This window comes from Pollachius pollachius (assembly GCF_949987615.1).
Source record: "Pollachius pollachius genome assembly, chromosome: 15".
Classification (NCBI taxonomy): Eukaryota; Metazoa; Chordata; class Actinopteri; order Gadiformes; family Gadidae; genus Pollachius; species Pollachius pollachius.
In genome coordinates, this window is record NC_136948.1 from 19675194 (window position 1) to 19694192 (window position 18999).

General features: G+C 45.1%; 1 protein-coding gene across 1 annotated transcript in view; it reads right to left on the minus strand.

Annotated features, from left to right (window-relative positions):
* The window catches only part of LOC307087263 (otoferlin-like), a gene marked incomplete at its 3' end in the record, with an annotated part of 29880 nt that overhangs the window by 2298 nt on the left and 8583 nt on the right, over positions 1-18999 (minus strand). The window contains exons 14-41 of the mRNA XM_079752764.1: positions 18573-18693; positions 17879-17979; positions 17267-17357; positions 16781-16897; positions 16094-16246; positions 15527-15713; positions 15175-15299; positions 14413-14547; positions 12687-12848; positions 12253-12372; positions 10808-10969; positions 10123-10285; positions 9254-9327; positions 9007-9033; positions 8691-8819; positions 8308-8380; positions 7883-7986; positions 7568-7705; positions 7155-7292; positions 6614-6741; positions 6333-6503; positions 5988-6148; positions 3684-3826; positions 2441-2529; positions 2069-2167; positions 1434-1675; positions 987-1165; positions 608-708 (exon numbers count right to left, since the gene is read on the minus strand). Coding sequence (XP_079608890.1) covers positions 608-708; positions 987-1165; positions 1434-1675; positions 2069-2167; positions 2441-2529; positions 3684-3826; positions 5988-6148; positions 6333-6503; positions 6614-6741; positions 7155-7292; positions 7568-7705; positions 7883-7986; positions 8308-8380; positions 8691-8819; positions 9007-9033; positions 9254-9327; positions 10123-10285; positions 10808-10969; positions 12253-12372; positions 12687-12848; positions 14413-14547; positions 15175-15299; positions 15527-15713; positions 16094-16246; positions 16781-16897; positions 17267-17357; positions 17879-17979; positions 18573-18693 — 3633 coding nt within the window. The remainder of the gene's footprint in view (positions 1-607; positions 709-986; positions 1166-1433; positions 1676-2068; positions 2168-2440; positions 2530-3683; positions 3827-5987; positions 6149-6332; positions 6504-6613; positions 6742-7154; positions 7293-7567; positions 7706-7882; positions 7987-8307; positions 8381-8690; positions 8820-9006; positions 9034-9253; positions 9328-10122; positions 10286-10807; positions 10970-12252; positions 12373-12686; positions 12849-14412; positions 14548-15174; positions 15300-15526; positions 15714-16093; positions 16247-16780; positions 16898-17266; positions 17358-17878; positions 17980-18572; positions 18694-18999) is intronic.

Sequence of the window (18999 nt, forward strand, 5' to 3'; positions counted from 1 at the left end):
CCAGCACACACAGGTGTGCGTCTTTCCTAAGTGTCACTCCTCAGGTGGAAAAAGTCCCTGATCAGTGTTGTCTCTAATTAAAGTTTTATTTATTTGTTTATAGGCAATTTAAGGTTGTTTATGAGTTTTTTTATACACGTATTTTATATATGCGCTACTTGCCAACGTTTATGAGTATGTTTATGTTTGGTTATGTTTAGGATCAGTTCATCACATTAATTGACACGTTTGATTTCCCGTTTAATTTAGTTTAAGTCACAATTTAGCCTCGAGTTCTCCTTCGGGATGGGAGGTGGCGGATGGTGGACCACACGCCCACAAGGTGTGGGCGGATGCTGGAAATGTGTTAGTTTCACTACAGACTACAGAGGAAATTCAGAGTGAACCACGGTCGGAGTCTCAGGGGAGCCCCCCGCTCAGGACACAGGAGCACCGGAGGAGGGGGTTGGGGGGAGGGGAGGAGGAGAGATAAAGAAGAGGAGGGGGAGGGGGGAAGGAGAGAGGAGGAGGGGGTAGGAGAAAGAGGGGAGGAGGAGGAGGAGAGATACAGAGGGGAGGAGGAGGAGGAGAGATACAGAGGGGAGGAGGAGGAGGATGGGGTCCATACTTGGGTTTCTCCAGTGGTTCTGGCTCATTGCGTCCTTCCCCAACGGGACCTTTCTCGGCCTCCTCTCCGGTCATGAGGTGCAGCTCCGCCTCCACCTTGCCCTGCGAGAGAGATGTTGTTCAGGGCACTATTGCTAGGTAGAACACACCTCCCGGTGGGACCTTGACTTGACATACCCACCCACCCCGCTGGGATATTAAAACACAACCCTTAGATCGAACATGGGGATCCTTCTTACTGTCCTTACATTTTCTTTCTCCCTCCCATTTAGGAGCACATGCGTTGGAGGGAGGTGAGATCCTGCCATTTTGATGTGCTACACATCAGATCAATCATAATCATATATACTGTGTGCCGCCACGCGTTTCAGACCACGTACTGTCAGTTCAAATTCGTCCTCCTCGTTTCTGGCCACAAAGGGCCACCATCCTTTGATCCTCTTCTGCTTGAAGATGGACACCATGGGCATCTCGGCCTCATTGGTCACCATCTCAATGGTGCACTGCTTGGGGGTTTTGGCGCCCCGAGGGAAGCGGTTCAGGTCCAGCTCGATGGCGCCTGCAACCGCACACAATAAAAAAAAAGCTTTTTAGCATCCCCTCTAGACGACACATGGCCTAACGATGTCTTACTGGACCAAGGATCAGAGAGTCTCGCTGGTCAGCTGGACACTTGTGGGGAGGAATCACAAATACAACAACGCTCCAATCTCTGTACACCATCAAACGATTCAAGAACGCGTCTCTGATTGCTTCGCCATCTTACGGTAAGAAAACTGGAATGTATATCTTAGTTTCAGACACCCAGACGGAGACGCCCACCGCACCTAAGAAGTCGTCCGCAGAGAAGTGGTCGGCATCCCACACTTGGAGATTGAGGCGGGCCGGGATCTTGTACTCCGTCTCGTCCCAGGCGAACATGGACTCCTTCTTGGAGATGACGATTTTCTCCTCGGCCATCAGGTAGTCGAAGGGGTAGACGAAGCGCCAGTTGAAGTTGCCCTCGCCGGTGATTGAGTGGTAGTGGACGTCCGTGTCCTGCTTGTCCTCCTGCTGGCCCTTCAGCCAGCTGTGGACAGGGAACACAGAAGAGAGGGACACCATACAGATGTTTTAGCCAGCCCAAGAGGTTACATACCTTTTTAGGATGACTGCTTCTGCTGGTGCAATACAGCCAGCCATACATCAACCGAAAAATATTGCTATGATCTATATAATAAGAAATATATAATAAGGGTTTGTTAGTGTATTTCCAGAAGGCATGTTACTGTTTTTACAGAAGGTTTATGTTTACAGGTTTTAAGTGTATTCAGATAAGGTTTGTCCCTGTTTATTTACAGGTTTGTTAGTGTTTTTACAGAAGGTTTGTTTCTGCGATTTCACAGTTTGTTAGTGTGTTCAGATACGGTTTGTCAATATGTTTTTACAGGTTTGTTAGTGTATCCACAGAAGGTTTCTTTACCCTCGTACAAAGATGTCACTGGACTTCTCCCCGGTGAAGATGTCATCGTCCTCCAACACAACCTCATCTGTGTTCCAGATGATCACCCTCAGTTCAAACCTGACAGACAGACGTATAGAGAAGCAGACGGAGAGATATACACAGAGAGAGACAGACAAACATATAGAGAGATGGGCAGACAGACAGACATTTAGAGAGACAGACAGGCAGAACAATTTTAACAAAGAATGGAAACATTCACCTGAATATAAAACAACTTATTTCTGGTGTAACAGAAAGATCGACTGGGCCACTGCCCAACAGAAGCAGGTGGTTTGTTGGATCTGGATCCACACTATGTACATTGGATGAGCTCTGAGTGGGAGAACCTACTTCTTTGGCTTCCGTGGTGATATGTCAAGGGCGGGTCCAGGGGCAGTCATCTCTTTAGGGAACATGTCCACCCACATCTCGATCCTCCCCTGATCGCAAAACATCACAACATGTTAACTTGTCTTTAGGGAACATGTCCACCAACATCTAGATATGCATTTCTGAATGTACCCCGCAGCTCATTTGGTTTTAAGCTAAAGAAACCAGAAACAGCACATTCTGAAGGGAGTTAAACAGAGGGGAATAGCAGTAGGCTATTTTTTTTCCTAAAAGCTATTACCAACAAACAGCTTCAAAAACATGTTTTCTGGAACTCATATACTATGTTTACTTGTTTGGAAAACACCATAATAGGTCTCCTTTATCATGTCTTTAGGGAACATGTATACCCACATCTCGATCATCCCCTGATCGAAGAAACATCCCAACGTGTATATAAATACTCTCCAAATACTCCTGACATTGTTGTTGTTGATGATCTTTTAAAAACCATTGTGATTCTGGAAGTGGGTTGTTGCTTTGACATGTATATGGACCTGTGTTTCTCTGATTTAAAAAAAAAATACCAGCCATTAATTAATGCTTTAACAGTAGGTGGTTATAGCACAAAACTAGTTGGACTCATTTATGGTAGCCTTGGACATGTTCATAGACTCTGTGTTAGAGGATTGCAAATTGCTGGACTCAATAAGAAGAACTCTAAGCAAATAGCAAAATAATGCTCTGTCAGCAATCATAGGCAGTCTGCATATATGGAGAAGGCGCTGTCATCTCTACCCATAATATAACTTGAACTATATATTTATCTCTACTGATTCACCTGGTTGTCGATACCTGCAAAGTGTTTGAGTTGTTTTGGACATAATAGGCTCTTTATTAACATTTGGATGCTATGGGGTGGTAGTACTGGTTATTCCAAATAAATGAATCAAGTGTGTGTGTGTGTGTGCCTGTGTGTGAGCGCTCTGACACTGTTGAAACACACCAAAGCACAGGAGTAGAGCATCATCCCTTTCATCCCCTCATGTGAATCAATGAGGACTTCCACAGCGCAGGCGCAGCTTGAGCTTAGCACTGTGAAACGGGGGTTCTGTTATCTCCACCTCTGCCTCTGGCTTTAGACACGTTTCTTTACTGAAGTGGAACAGAGAGTCCCCGTGGGGTTCAACAGGTCTCCGCTGGGAGGACCTCGACAGGGGACGGCCTCAGCCTCAGTCTGAGCCTCAGTGTGTTTCAGACGTACCTGTTCGATCCCGGGCTTATCAGGGTGGAGGAGGGGCCGGGTTTCTACGTGCTCGGGGATCAGTTTGCAGCCCACTTTTGGAATGTCCTCCCAGTGCCTCAACACCGTCAGGGCAAGGTGCTCCTCGGTCGGCTTCTTCAAACCTGCTCATCAACATCATCATCAACTACATCCTCATCATGACCCTCATCGTTGTCTCCACCACAATTATCATCCCCTTCATCATCTCAGAATCACCACCAACAACAACATCATCTTCGCCACAATTATTAAATTCACCACCATATTTTTTTTCATTACATCATCCAACCTATGATAAATAACATAGACATATCTACCAGGATCACAGCAAGCAATGTGTGATATTAAACGAGGATCCAAGCGCTTTACTAAGCAAACTGTAGCAACAGCGCCATCTCCGGTCAAACGCATGCCATTACAACAATCACAACAACTCTAATCCCGATTGGCTCAAACTGGTGTAGAAGTGATGTCACTTGGAAATTTAGGAGGGCAACCAATTTGAGCCAATCAAAAGGGAGCGCTTGCAGTGCTATGTATTTGACAGTGGAGGCTTCTCGATTGAGGAGAGGGAGGAAGATCCTCCTTAACATTGTTGAGAATAAAAAATGTAGATTGCCCAGACTACTGTAATGAATTAATGCCCTTAAATATGACTACTTTAATGCCTTTGAATATATAATGTTCATTTCCCTGGGTAAAGGGACATTAGCACCCCCTATCGCCTATTGACAATTACTTCAGGGAGGAAGGTCCTCCCTCAGCCTCCGTTGACTCCCATTCATTTCCCTGAAAGTACTGGCGGCCGGTGAATAACATGGGTTTCAATGGGAGAGAGGAGGAAAGTCCTCCTCTGAGTGGGTGTGACCTTATGGCGTCTGATTCGCGCAAAAATCTAGTCGCGCTGCTCTATGAACCAATAAGCAAGATCGGGCTACTTTTGGGCTACTTTTTACGTTAGGCTGGGAAAATTATCGTTGGGCGGGAAATCTGCCCAATCTGGCAACGCTGTCGATAACAAACCCGCTCTGCCTGCATTGCCGCTCAGTCTAAGAGACGCAAAGCAGGTGAAATCATCTGAAGGATAACGAGATTCTAACATTTGCGAATAAAGTGTACAATGGAAACATTGTACACTCATTGAGTTACAGTGCTAAGTTAGCGACCAAAGAAAAAGGTAGACCACTTCGCAAAATCGAGATAACCAAAAGTAATGGCAACGTCAGTGTTGAGGGTGCTACATGGTTTGCTAGGTACTCAATACTCATGGCTTACTGGTAGCCAGGGTGCGATTTGTGAAAAAACCAGAGGGGGGGATAATTTTGAGAAACATTTTAAAATGTTTCAAAATGAAGACGGACCCTGTGTATTTTGGTTGTTAATTATTACGATGTAATGGTGAAAATACTTTGGGTGGGGGGGATAATTTTTATCCCCACCGAGGATAAAAATAATTCAGCAGAGGGTAGGACGAGTAAACCAGAGGGGGGGATAATCCCCACCATCCCCACCGGCAAATCGCACCCTGCTGGTAGCATTACTAGCAATCGACTGTATTGCTGTTTGCTAATGAATAATGGCAAATCTCCAACGAGAGCTGTTCATGGTTTCACTGATGTGAAAAATCTTGATAGGGCAACCAAACGCCACGACAAGTGTCAAGTTCACGTTGGTGCTGCTATGCGACTTTCCTTGCTAAGCACCATGCCTATAGATCAGGTTGTTTGAAATAATGTTCTCGTTCTTTCACTAGTTTGTTACTCTGACCGTTCTGTTTGATATTGTGGCAAGGGTGAATGATTCAGAGCATGATGCATTTTAAATGGCATCACTTTTGGTTAGTCTTTTCTTAAAACAACTGAAAATAAACATAGCTAAATTACAACCAATAACTTTAGTCATTGAGGGCAAAAATAGGCCCAGATTTTTTTATTTCCTTTTACAAATCAAGAGTAGGCCTGATTTGACTAATGGGTTTTGCATCCTTACTCCATTTCAAAGACATGCTGCCCACCAGCTTTCAAATTACAGTGATGCCACTGGTGGCTTTGTATCAATTTTATTGACATAACTATCCCTCCCTACTATTTTGTAGTTCACCAAAACACCCTGAAACAACTTGAGTCTCACATTCTTATGCCACCATACACCAACAGTGCAAGCAGGCCAATGGCAACCAAGCGCACAGTCCTTCCTCCCTCACTTTAAAAACCACCAGCCGCCACTGGTATTTGATGTCAGTACTCGATGTACTCTATAATGACAGGACGAAGGCAGACGTACCGTTGTCATCCTCTATCTCGGTGCCAGCCATGAACACTCGATTGGCGACCTTCACCCGACCCCCTGGCCCGTAGTGAGGCCCGTCCAACTTGCCCTCTTTGCACAGTTTAGCCACGATATGGGATGGCTTCATAGGATCCCGCCACACATTGTAGCCGTGGCTAAAGAAAAGAGATCATGTCAGATAAAAGTCATGTCAACATTTTTAATAAATAATAATTATTTTAAAAAATCATATATTTTCTGACACATTGTGGACCGTGTTGTGAAACACTAAACACTCAACACTCTGCCCTCACATGGCCGCAGTAGTGCGCTTGTGACACTAAAACACTTGGAGCTCACATGGCGTAGTTGGAGGCCACGCCGCACGTGGCCCTGTGTTTGCTGAAGTAGCGGTTCTCCAGGTCGATCCTGGTTTCCCCGATGAGGTCGTCGGTTCCCACCATGTCCCAGTCAAAGATGGACACCGTCAGGGTGGAGTCCATCGGGAACGTGGCTTCGATGTCGAACGACCTGATCAGCGGGAAGGGAAATGCGGATATTAATTGTATATCTTTGTGTTCCCAAACGGTTGACTGGGTGGTCGGCGCTTCATTCTGTTTTCTTCTTCTTAGCTGACTTACTTGCCAAACAACGGATTCAGCTGTTTTGATATGTAGTTCTCCTTGTCTTTGATGTCGGACTTTCCCAGTTTTATGGCAATGTAGGGGTCGGCTTTTCCATTTATGTCGGCTGGATGCAGATCGGTGGCCTGGTCAAAATACACAATATTTGTAAATACATGCTGAGCTTGGGATAGGTCAGCATTAAGGCTTATTGTTAGTGTTAAGGGGTAGATTTAGCATTAAAGGTTAGGGTTTTGTGTAGTCTTTTTTTCTAACTTGTTAAAACCAATCCTAAAACCAGTTATTTTAAATGAAAAGTGATATAGTGGGTTAAACAGTCATTATGGAATCATCCTGGTCCAAATTTTAACTTTAATGCCCAATATATAAAAAAAATATATAGGTTAAATGCATTTTTCCAATTTTGGTTGGGGACTAGCTCAAAGGAGTGTTTGGTTGTCCCTTAACCTCCTTCAATCTGGCCGGCTGTATCGACTATAGCTTCTCTTAAACTTGTATTCTGTGAACAGTATGGATGTGAAGTGCAGCGGAGGCCTACCCTGATGACATAGACCCTGACAAGGACGTTGATTGGATCGTTGTGCGGGATGTTCTGAAACATGCCCATGCTTGCGTCAAAGCCTGACTCTCTGCTGAAGTCTTCGGACAGTGGCACTTTGTACATGCAGAGTGATCCCTGGGAAAGAACAAGAGGGCTGTCAGGACAAGATGGCATGGAGAGAGAGACAGGACCTGGTGGGTGGTTCTCCCTAAAGCAGTATCTATAATTCTATTTGTATTATTAAAAAGAGATAGTTTGCTCTATTTGTCACTCTTTTTCTGGGTCTGAATATATGGATCTAGCCAAACATTACATTATAACTGTTAGTACAGCACATCTTGTGCTCAAACACATTATTGCAGTCGCTTACAATTGGGCTTCACTAGAGCTAGGGTCGGGTTGGCCCTTACTTTGAACTTCCCTATGAGTCTGTCCTCATCTGCCATATTCTGGTCTTCATCGTCGCCACTCTTCCCTCTGTACAGGTTGAAAACATGGAGCCAGTCCTCGAAGTTGCCAAATTCCGCCTCTAGCTCCTTTGGGTAGACCTAACCGCAACAGAAAGAAGATCAGAAACAATTTCATCTCAATGGATCACAAGTCAATGTTATTTGCAGAACACTTCATCAGAGCAAAAGTCTTCCCAGGCCGGCTAAATACGACATATGCCATGCGACCTAGGGGAAGGAAAGACAATGAAACACGATCAAATAAAACGTGAATACCTTGAGCTCGTCCAGCTTGGGCTTCTTCCTCTCTGGTGTCTCAGCGGACTTCTTCTTCTTCTTCCCTCTCTTTGCTTTTACGGGGAAATCATCCGGTTTGATCTCTGAGAACAAGGGAGCGGTCGGGAACAGGAACAGAGGGAAGGAGGGGAGGGGGTGACAACAGCAGAGTTGTTATTGTGAAGGGAAGTACTACCTCGGCTATCAAAATCAGTGTTGTACCTGAGGGACAGGGACAGAATACTTGGAAAAGTTACTCAGGTATGGATAAATACGATAAATATGTAAAACATCGCACTGTGGGAGCATTTGCAAGTAGCAAGTAATATTTGGCCCAGTCTTGGCACAGACCCAGACTACTAAAGACGGTGGCTGAATGATATTTGACATAGACATGAAGAACACCGATGGAGAGACGACTATACCTCCACCCTCTGTGATGTCCATGTCATCCTTGTCCTCTGAGTCAGACAGAGCCGTCTCCTGGGACCTGAGACTCTGTGGGGGAAATAGATCAATAGGTTTTACCATTTCACTTACCATGCCCATTACTCAGATTGTTTATATCTATATATTTTCTGTAAATAATTCCTTAAAATTAGTTTCCTGCCTCATTTCCTGTCTGGAAATAGTAAAATACATCTTGTCGTATCAACATGTAACCTGCAAGAAGATCCCCATATGTATTTATTTTTTAAATCTTTTAGAATGTTACAATAAATAAACAGTTAATAAATCAATCACTAGCTTTTCCCTGATGCATGTTCTGAGCCCTGAGGGGTGTGTCACTAATGGGTGGGGGTCTTACCTCCGTCAGGGTCTCAATGGAGACAAAGTACTTGGACCACCAGTCCAGCATGCTCTCGTCCAGCTCGTCCTCTTCCAGGTCCTCCCCGCCCTTCTTCCTCTTCTTCTTCTTGCCTTTTCCATCATCATCCTAGATTATTTATTTTTTTTATGAAAAATCGTATTATCTTAAATAATGACGGGAAAATGTTCTTCTAACTTAAGATCTAACTATGGTATTATTGACTAATCCATCACGCAATGATCTTGATATTTTATGATTTTATACTTTATCATCTTTTTGTTAAACAAACAGGGGACTTATACGTCCTGCTTACCTCAACTTTAATCACTGCATCTGAACCCTAAGTTAAAGCAAGAGATAAGAACAAGTAAATGTTAAACAGGGACTTTCTTAGATTATTTTTGGATTTTTTTATGGCAATAGAGAGAAGCCAACCAGCGGAAGATAAATTGAACATGTTTAAATGTATTATCAGTTTATTCTTAATCATCATGATCCCCTATGATAATTAAATGTTTTATAATGTAGACGCTATATTCAGATAAAATTGAAAAACATACCGAGTCCAGCTTCACCACAGTGTCCATCTTCTTGAAGTTCTGCTCTGGTTCCAAACTGACCACAACTATTTCGTCTGAGAAGGGAGTATAATAATTGATTTAAACATTTCATCATTTAAAACATGCTAATGAAATCCAAAATGTATGTATAACCAAACATGAGCTCATTTGGAATGAACACTAACGAATGAACTCCCCCGCAACCTGACTGGACTGTCCATGTCGTATGAAATGTAGTACTCACATTTCTACATGTAATAACCATTAATGTCGACCATACTAAATATTTATTCTCGGCCCACAGAAACAGAACAAGCAAATTGTAGAACTCTGATGTAGTTTGACGTGTTCAAATAGAGTAGGCCCCGTACAGAGTAGGCCCCGTACGGTACGGAGAAGGCCCCGTACGGTACGGAGTAGGCCCCGTACGGTACGGAGGTGGCCCCGTATGGTACGGAGGTGGCCCCGCCCGTACGGTACGGAGTAGGCCCCGTACAGTACGGAGTAGGCCCCGTACGGTACGGAGGTGGCCCCGCCCGTACGGTACAGAGTAGGCCCCGCCCGTACGGTACGGAGTAGGCCCCGTACGGTACAGAGTAGGCCCCGTACGGTGCAGAGTAGGCCCCGCCCGTACGGTACAGAGTAGGCCCCGCCCGTACGGTACGGAGTAGGCCCCGTACGGTACAGAGTAGGCCCCATACGGTATGGAGTAGGCCCCGCCCGTACGGTACAGAGTAGGCCCCGCCCGTACGGTACAGAGTAGGCCCCGCCCGTACGGTACTGAGTAGGCCCCGTACGGTACGGAGTAGGCCCCGTACGGTACGGAGTAGGCCCCGTACAGTACGGAGTAGCCCCGGTGTCAGACCTACCCGAGGAGGACCAGTTGTTGGCCTGCTTGTCGGGGGGTCTGTAGATGAACTTGCGCATGCTGGTGACGGCGTGGGAGCCCACGAGGGTGTAGCGGCCGAACGCCCGGCAGTCCACCACCCGGATGTTGAGAGGGGGGTGGAGCAGCTCGTTCTCCGGGAGGTCCTGCAGGGACCAGGTTGATGTACACCATCAGCTCAGTGTGGACAGACAGACAGACTGACAGAGCTAGGTGGAGAAAGGGACATGGTGACGGTGGAGCACACACACGCAAACACACACTCACACACATATATACAGACACACACACACACACACCACACAGACACACACACATATAAAAACACAAACATATAAACACAATACACACAGAGACACACACACACATACAGACAAACACACACATATATACAGACACACACACACAGACACACACACAGACACACACACACAGACACACACACATATAAACACACAAACATATAAACACAGTACACACACCCACATATACAGACACACACACACACATATACAGACACACACACACATATAGACACACACACATATAAACACACAAACATATAAACATATGTTAATATGTTTATGTTAATAAACATAAACATATAACAATACTTACAGACACACAGAGACACACACGCACACAGATTCATTAAGAGGACTGCGCACCACTTCAAACCACTTGACGAGGGTGCTGAAATTGGGGTTTTTCTTGTAGTTTGGGATGAGGGCCGACTGGACCCCCTTGCCGGCACACTCTATGTCCACACGGGGCCGGTCCACCTGGGCCAGGTTGACCCTCTTCAGGTCCCTCAGGCCCCAGAACAGCACCTGGGGAGCAGGGGGTCCACTGAGTGAGCACCGCCACGCGGAGAGCGGCTTATTTCCAATACGTATATACACATATTATGTATGGTTTCATAATAATAACATGTTTTTAGTAATTAAATATTTTGTATAATTACCAATTTAATATTGTAATTAGTGCTGTCAAGCGATTAAAATATTAGCATTAATGTCATAGTTAACTCGTGATTAATCTCACATTTTTTTCTATGCTAAATATCCCTTGATTTCGTGCTGCTAGCCTTTTAGTGAGATCAGAGTGTTGAGAAGGACAGTAAGAAGAGAGACCCGAGGTGAATTCAACCCGTTCCACTTGACATCGGGTAGGTGCATGACAGTGGTAGGCCTACCGTAAAAACTTCAATAGCCCAGGCATTTATTTGTTTCAATCACTGAACTTTCGAACAAAACTCTTGCTCAGCAAAGATGGGAAATACTATAACATTTATTATTTAAGCATGAATATTCCTACCGTACGTAGGCCTATACACATTACCAGGCTATTGAATAACGCCTACACACACACACACACACACACACACACACGGTGGCGGAGTGGTAATCGGGAGATTCGGGAGAATTCCCAGTGGGCCGTTAATGTTTCGGGGCTGTCGGGCTGATTACTGCGGGATAACAATATTGCGTTTATAAAAGTTCCTTGCAGCGCCGTCCGGCAGCCTGAGCTGTGCGCCCGCAACCCCTCACTCACTCAACAGACGCAACACTCACAAACTGTCAACATCGCAACCAAGTCGATTTTGTCTGGAGGGGAGTAACTGAGCGGCCCCTCCCGAAGTGGTACAGCCCAGGTGGGCCTTGAACTGCGATTGGTCAGAAAGACGTAACAGCTAATGACAACATTGAACTCTCGTGCAGGCTCGAACGGAGTGACACACAAACACACACACACTATCAAGGAGTTTTTCACCCGCTCCGTATCCTTGCTTGCCCCAATAAGTTTGTGCAGCGTGCTGGTTGTTTTGTTTCCGTAGTGTAGCTAGATCTGTGTAGCTAGATCCGGTATGGTGTTGACAACAACGACAACACTTGCCAAGCCAAAAAATCATTAATCGCGCGATAAAAAAATGAACGCCGTTAAAATCGGTTTGTGTTAACGCCGTTAATAATGCGTTAAACTGAACTGAAAAATTTATAAATCAAATGCTTTTTTTATTCGTTTAAATATCATTTGTAGCTGGGATGGTCCAGCCATGAATTGAACCAATCAGTGCCTTCGCCCCACAGAGCAGACACCAACCAATCGTCACCTCGATGCGGTACTTGCTGAGGACGGGCCGGATGCCCAGGGGCACGGGCAGAATGGGCCCGCGGTCGAAGTCGGTGGGGCCGTCGATGGGAGGCAGGTCAGCCTTCCCGTTGGGGCCGATCTAAAAGAAAACAATCACAGAGAGTATAAGGCCCAGCCTACTTATCTTATCCATCAATCAGACTCACAAACATTTAATGCAAAGTGAGAATTCATGCACATTCAAAGGATTTAATATTGTCTAATATGGAGAATGAAATATACATATAAAAGATATTAAGTATAACGTATATCGATTATAGAGTAGCCTCTTCCCCATGTCAATGTACTTCCCCCGTGAATACCATCATCCAATCAGAAGATCAAATGGCCCCTTATGTGCTGCCCACCACTCTGATCGTCCAATCAGTCAGACAGATAGACAGGCAGACAGACCTGCAGCAGCTCAAAGGCGGCGAGCATCTCCCCGGCGGTGCAGTTCCCGCGGTAGATCTGGTAGTACTCCAGCTGGGGCGGGAACCGCGGCGGGCCGTAGTGCTCGTCCGCCATCTTGACTACGGGCTTGGCGAAGGTTCGGCCCATGAAGTCGGCCTTCCCCTACAGAGTGGCGTGATACGGGGTGGTGAGGACAGAGGGATTCTCCTTCAGGTATTCAGCTTGACTAGCTCTCCTTCCACAGGTCGTGAAACTGAAGGTTGGTTTTTCTTGTCATGGAATGACAATTAAATGGCGCCGCTGGGCAGTTTGTCATTGGTCGTTTGACATACTGTACCTGCGTGGCGAGAAACATGGCTTGACGGAGGGCTCATGTTTCCAGGCACAGTATCGACAGAGGAGCAATGAGAGAATAGCTAGCACCAAAACAAGAAACCCAGGTCTAACGACTAATACAATTAAAAAACAAACCCAACGCCAGACATCCAGCATAACCAGTGAACTGCAAAACAGGGTTATATATCTATAAATATAATGATTACAATGGAGGCAGAGTGGATCTCTCTTACAGTTAGTGGTTATGAGTGGAGCCTATCTCCTTTACTTACAACATCCAATAACAACTGCTTCTAATTAAAGAAATGCAACAGGTATAGACCACCCACATCCCACATAATTTGTCCATCCAAATAAGCGGTTCCGGATCCACTGGTCTAGGCCTACAACTATGCCTATAACTACATCGAAGCCAACACAGCCTGATTGACATGGGATATTCAAAATGAACATAGTATATTAAACTGTTACGAAAATGAAGTGTAGTGCAGCATTTGATGTCCGACGTCAACCAGCTTGACGTAAATCCAGGAGCTCGGTAGCGTTTACATTTTTACGATAACGTGACATAAGTACTTTACCATGTGATGTATTCATTGCCTTGAATAAACAAATATTTAAAGGGATAGGTGACTAAATAACAGTTACGTAATTTTCCCTTTAAAGGAAACTGTAATGGATCCGGAAGTGACGCAGACTTGGTCAGGGAACGGCAGCATATGGATGGTCTATAAGCGCAACGAGGAGACCACAACGATGCGGACCACACAAACCAGACCCGACGAGCACAGAGAGAGCCTGGCTGTGTTCCTCTTGCATGGCTTTAGAGAGACTTCAAAGATGCTGTCTCTGTTTTAGTGTGCAGTTTTAGTTGGTTACATTCGGTGCTCTGCACACAATGCAGTGTTTCGGGGCGATACTCCAAGCCATGAGAAGTCACACTCTACTTATCCGAAGGGGTCATCCAAAACAATGGTTTATGGTGGCAGCAGGTATACAGAGTGAGCGAGTCAATATGAAGCATGGTTCAAATAAAAAGTCATGGCAGTTTACGCAACAGGCTCACTTGAGGTTAATACAACTAAACTAAGTGAATAATGAATGAATGAAAAAACAAAAATGTAATATAAACTAGTGCCAGGCCATTTTTGATAAATAGACAGATATATAGATAGTTAGAGGGAAACGTATACATTTTCAACCAAATATTACTACTAGGAAAAACAACAAATAATTAGTCTTTCAAAGTCTTTCAAACCAGGACAGTTGTTAGCTTGAGTATCTGAATAACACAGAAAGTCGTACAGTTTGAACAACATAAATCGGACCGGACCCTTGACAGCAAGGAGACAGTTTAGTCTCCTTCACTTGGTCTGTAGCTGATGCTCACCACCGTGTCCTGGTCGTAGATCTCAATGACGATGATGGGCGGGTCGTCCCTCAGCTCCACCGCCGTGCCGAACAGCTCCACGTTCTCAAACACCATCAGCTGGTCCCAGGTAGGGCAAAGGGTCTCAGCCAACACCTGGGAGGGGGGTGGGAGGGAGGGGGAGAGAGAGAGAGAGAGAGAGAGAAACAGAGAGACAGAGAGAGAGAGAGTTATAGAGAGTTATAGAGAGAGAGAGAGAGAGAGAGAGACCGAGTGTCAGAGAGACAGAGAGTTATAGAGAGAGAGACAGAGCGACAGAAAGAGAGTCAGACAGAGAGAGAGCGAGAGAGAACCAGTAACACCATTTGTCATTGTATCCATATGTATTGTATCCATCTTCAGGATGTTACAGTGTAATAAATGTTGGTGGTGTATCACCGATGTAGTTTTACTCCTATCCGTTAGATGTCTTCCTCACTCAGAATAAGGTTAGCTTCCCCTCAGTATTTCCTTCACCCGTGCACATTGTGTTCATCTGTGTAAGTGTGTTTTTAAATTAGCCCTGTCTCCTGTCCTGTAGCCGGACATCCAGGTTTGCTATCCTTGCCTCTTGTGGCCTAGTTTTCACAACCTTGAATCTTATTTTTTTTTGTTCCCACAGTTCTTTGCATTGACATGCTTTCAGGGTGCATGTCTGCACTTGGGTCACAGATAGAACCTTTAATTTAGCATAGATCGTTTACTTTAGGTATTGGCAAGACGTGTCGTGGTTCTTCTCCTCACCTCCGTGACCTGGCTCTGTGTGGAGAAGAAGACCCTGGCGAAGGGGTCCGACAGGCCGGTGCTGTCTGCGGCGAAGAGGCTCCGGGCCTGGTACATGTGCACCCTCAGCTGGAAGATCTGCTTCACTGCACACCCACGAAAAAGAGAGGGAGAGAGAGAGAGATTTTATCTTTTACAATATGTTTCTAATGTCAACACATACTTTTGTGTGACAATGCTTCAATTTCAAAATGACCGGCATATATTTAGTCATGTTTGCGTGCATCTGTTGCCAAGTACAATATTACTAGTGCTACTACTTCTAACTCGTCTTACTCATGTAGGTGAGGCTGATGGGGGGGGGGGGTCTTACTCATGTAGGTGAGACTGATGGGGGGTGAGGGCGGCAGGCCGGGCCTGGACAGCTTGTTCTCCTCGAAGCCGTTGGGCAGGCCGCTCAGGTAGTCCTTCCGCTGGCGGTTGAGGCCCAGCCACAGGTACACTTCCAGCTTGGCCTGCACTGTCCAGCCCGCTGGGCCGAAGCCCTTCTTACCCGGGATCTGTGAGCCAAGGTGGGCGAGGGGGGGGGCCATTGAGTCTATCGTCATTCCAAATTATGCATAAAAAGCTTTTTTTGTTCAATTAAAAAAAGTATTTGAGCATTAGAATGGTATTGGTATAGTATTTACAGAGTAATTAACGTTTATCTGTTCAGTAACTATGTCGCCAAAGAAAACGAAACAAAAATCTTTGTGATGCCAATTTGAAGAGACTGACATTGAATTTTTATGTGATTTTCTAACATGTGATCTCATGCCATGTGTTTCTTTGTGATATTTCCCGTCATGTGATCTCATGTGCGCGTTGTGACTCCCATGTTGCGTCCCCCCGGTCGTGTGACATCTCTTATCGTGTGCTACGGTGTGCGCGCTGGCCTCACCCTGAGGAACACCGTCTTGACCTTGCCACACTCCTTGCCAGTCTCCTCGTCCACGCTGGAGAACAGGATGTCCTTGGAGGGCACGCGGGCGTAGGCCATGCGCTTCCCGTTGCTCAGCATCCAGATGAACACGTCTGGGACGCTGTGCTGGGGCTGGAGGGGCCGCCAGAAGGATCACACGGTCACCAGGATATAAACCAAACGCAAACACGCATAGGCTCCTCCCACAGATTGTGTGAGGTTATAGCTCCAGTCATAACTGTACTTAACTGTAGTCAGAACTGTACATAACTGTAGTCAGAACTGATTGTCCTCGGCCTAACTCGACGGCGGCTTTGGATGAACGCTGAATGACAAAATGGTTTTACTGATTTACTGGTAATGTCGCGCCCGTCTATAATGCGCTATGTTGAGCTGAACTATTGTTGTGGATTTTAGAAAGCACTTTGAAATGTGAGCTCTGATGAATACTGTGTATACAGTAGAGCTCACACTGTCTGCACGACCACTGCACCGACCAAAAAAAAAAACATAGGGATCTTTCCAAGACAAACCAAAACAATTGCCTGTCTTGGAATTGTTTGTCGCATTGGATGAATTACACAATGGAAAAGTTTCATTGACATTTCAGGAACTCACAGGACAACAACAAACAAAACCAACCAACAAACATCTGGTTCTTCATACCTCCTCGGCCATGAAGCGCAGCTTCAGCAGGAAGTTCTGAGCCAGCTTGATCTTATCTCTCACGGTGCTCTTCTTCACCTGAGATCTCATGGTCTTGGCCTGCTGGCCGATGCTCTCCTGCAAGCAGCATCATTTCCAGTCAATCCCCCAGTTCCACCATCAGTCCAACCCCAGAGGTGAACGCACCAACATATATAATGATAGCATTTACACTTTTTATTGAAAGGGTTTTCCTCCAAACTCAAAATGCTGTAGTAGCTGTTGCCTTTAAGCAGTTAAAAGCAACAATACAATACAATAAATAAAACAAAGTAATATCGGCACTCAGGATGAAGTAACTTGATAAGAGGCAAGAGAAATGAACAAAATAAAACAGAGGCAGTTGGACCAGATAAGAGGCCCAAGAAAGAGAGAAGAACAGAGTTGGTCAGAGCCGCTAACACAACTCCTGGGAAGTGGGACATGGCTGGTGTTTCAATGTCGTACCACTTCAGCCAAGCACAGCTTCAGTCTCTCCCGGTCCAGCCTGGTTCTGCCAGACTGGCTCTGGTCCTTGTTGGCCAGGGCCAAATACTGACTGGAATCACAACAGCAGACACACATTATGCTACGTTCTACTGCATCTGCTACCACTACTATCGATACAATTAAATGTAATTAAAATGAATTAATAACATATATAATAAAGGCAGTATATTTTCAACAATATTTCTCTATGTCTTGTTTCACTTAAAACTGTTTGCTAATTTGAGGAAGTTTATGTACTCAGCTGATTCTTGCACTTTTTGGATATATATTGATTGGTGAAGGCATTTATTGTAATGTAAGGATGTAATTTCAACGAATACAGCTGCTGCCAATACCACTCCTATGCTATGGCTGCTACAACTATGACTTTTTATTCCAATATATTTAGGATAACTAATTGTTTGTTCTGGTTATCAAAAAAAGTGATTTTATAAAAATAACATGGCTTCACATTAACAGCCAGTGAAAACAGCCGATGCTGAAAGGATGGATTAATGAATGTTGATTTCTAAGCCAGACTTTCTACGGTGGTCCTAGTGAGCATAGTGAAGGTAGTGAGTGTCTAGTGACCTGCATCCAATGCTCAGCTCCTCTAGAACCCCGCGGAGTCTGCGTTCTGGGTAGGCCTTCTCCGTCTTGATGATCTCCTGCACGTCGTTCAGCCCCTCCTCCTGCACAACCATGCCAATCAAGATGTTGTCATGGTTTCATATCACGCGGTGATAACACCAAGCAAAAATAAATTCCAAATTTGCTTGCCTTAAAAATAATGACTGCAAATGGATGTAAATGAGAATATAGAATAAAATAAAATACAAAGTAAAATAGCAGCATCTAGAGCACAACTCGCTACTAGTGAACTAGTTCGGGGTCAACTGTTTAAAGTTAAGCTATGAATACGCTACAATCTCAATCTGAAACATCAAATAACCCCAGCCATTATACAAGTGGCTAGCTGTGGCACTCCCTTTCTGCTTGTATCTGTGGTCACTGCTAAATGATAAAGTCTGTATCTGTGGTCACTGCTAAATGATAAAGGCTGTATCTATGGTCACTGCTAAATTATAAAGGCTGTATCTGTGGTCACTGCTAAATTATAAAGGCTGTATCTGTGGTTACTGCTGAAGGATAAAGGCTGTATCTGTGGTCACTGCTGAATGATAAAGGCTGTGTTTGGGGTCACTGCTAAAGGATAAAGGCTGTATTTGCACATAAAGGCTGTATTTGCACATAAAGGCTGTATTTGCACCAGACAACGACTTGCCAGTTTGTCTGCCAGGTTGTCGATAATGTTGGCGTTATACAGCCGCCTCCGGTGGTCCTGCCACCAGCTCTTGATGTAGATGCAGGGCTTCCTCTCAAAGTACGGCAGGTGGAAGTAGTTCCTGTAATACAGAACACTGTTCAGTTCAAATTGTCAGTAGTTCCTGTAATACAGAACTCTGTTCAGGTCAAACTGCCAAACTTGCCCTTAGACAGGTGGGAGCAACTCCTGTAATAGAGAGTGCCTTTCAGGTCAAACTGTCAATAGGTCATGTAATACAGAACTCCATTCAGGTTAAACTGTCAAACTGGCCCTTGGACAGGTGGGAGCAGTTCCTGACAGACAGAACACCTTTCAGTTCAAACTGGCCCACATGGAGAGGATCCAAATGTAGCATGGAAGATTTAAGGTACATTTTTCTGATGAC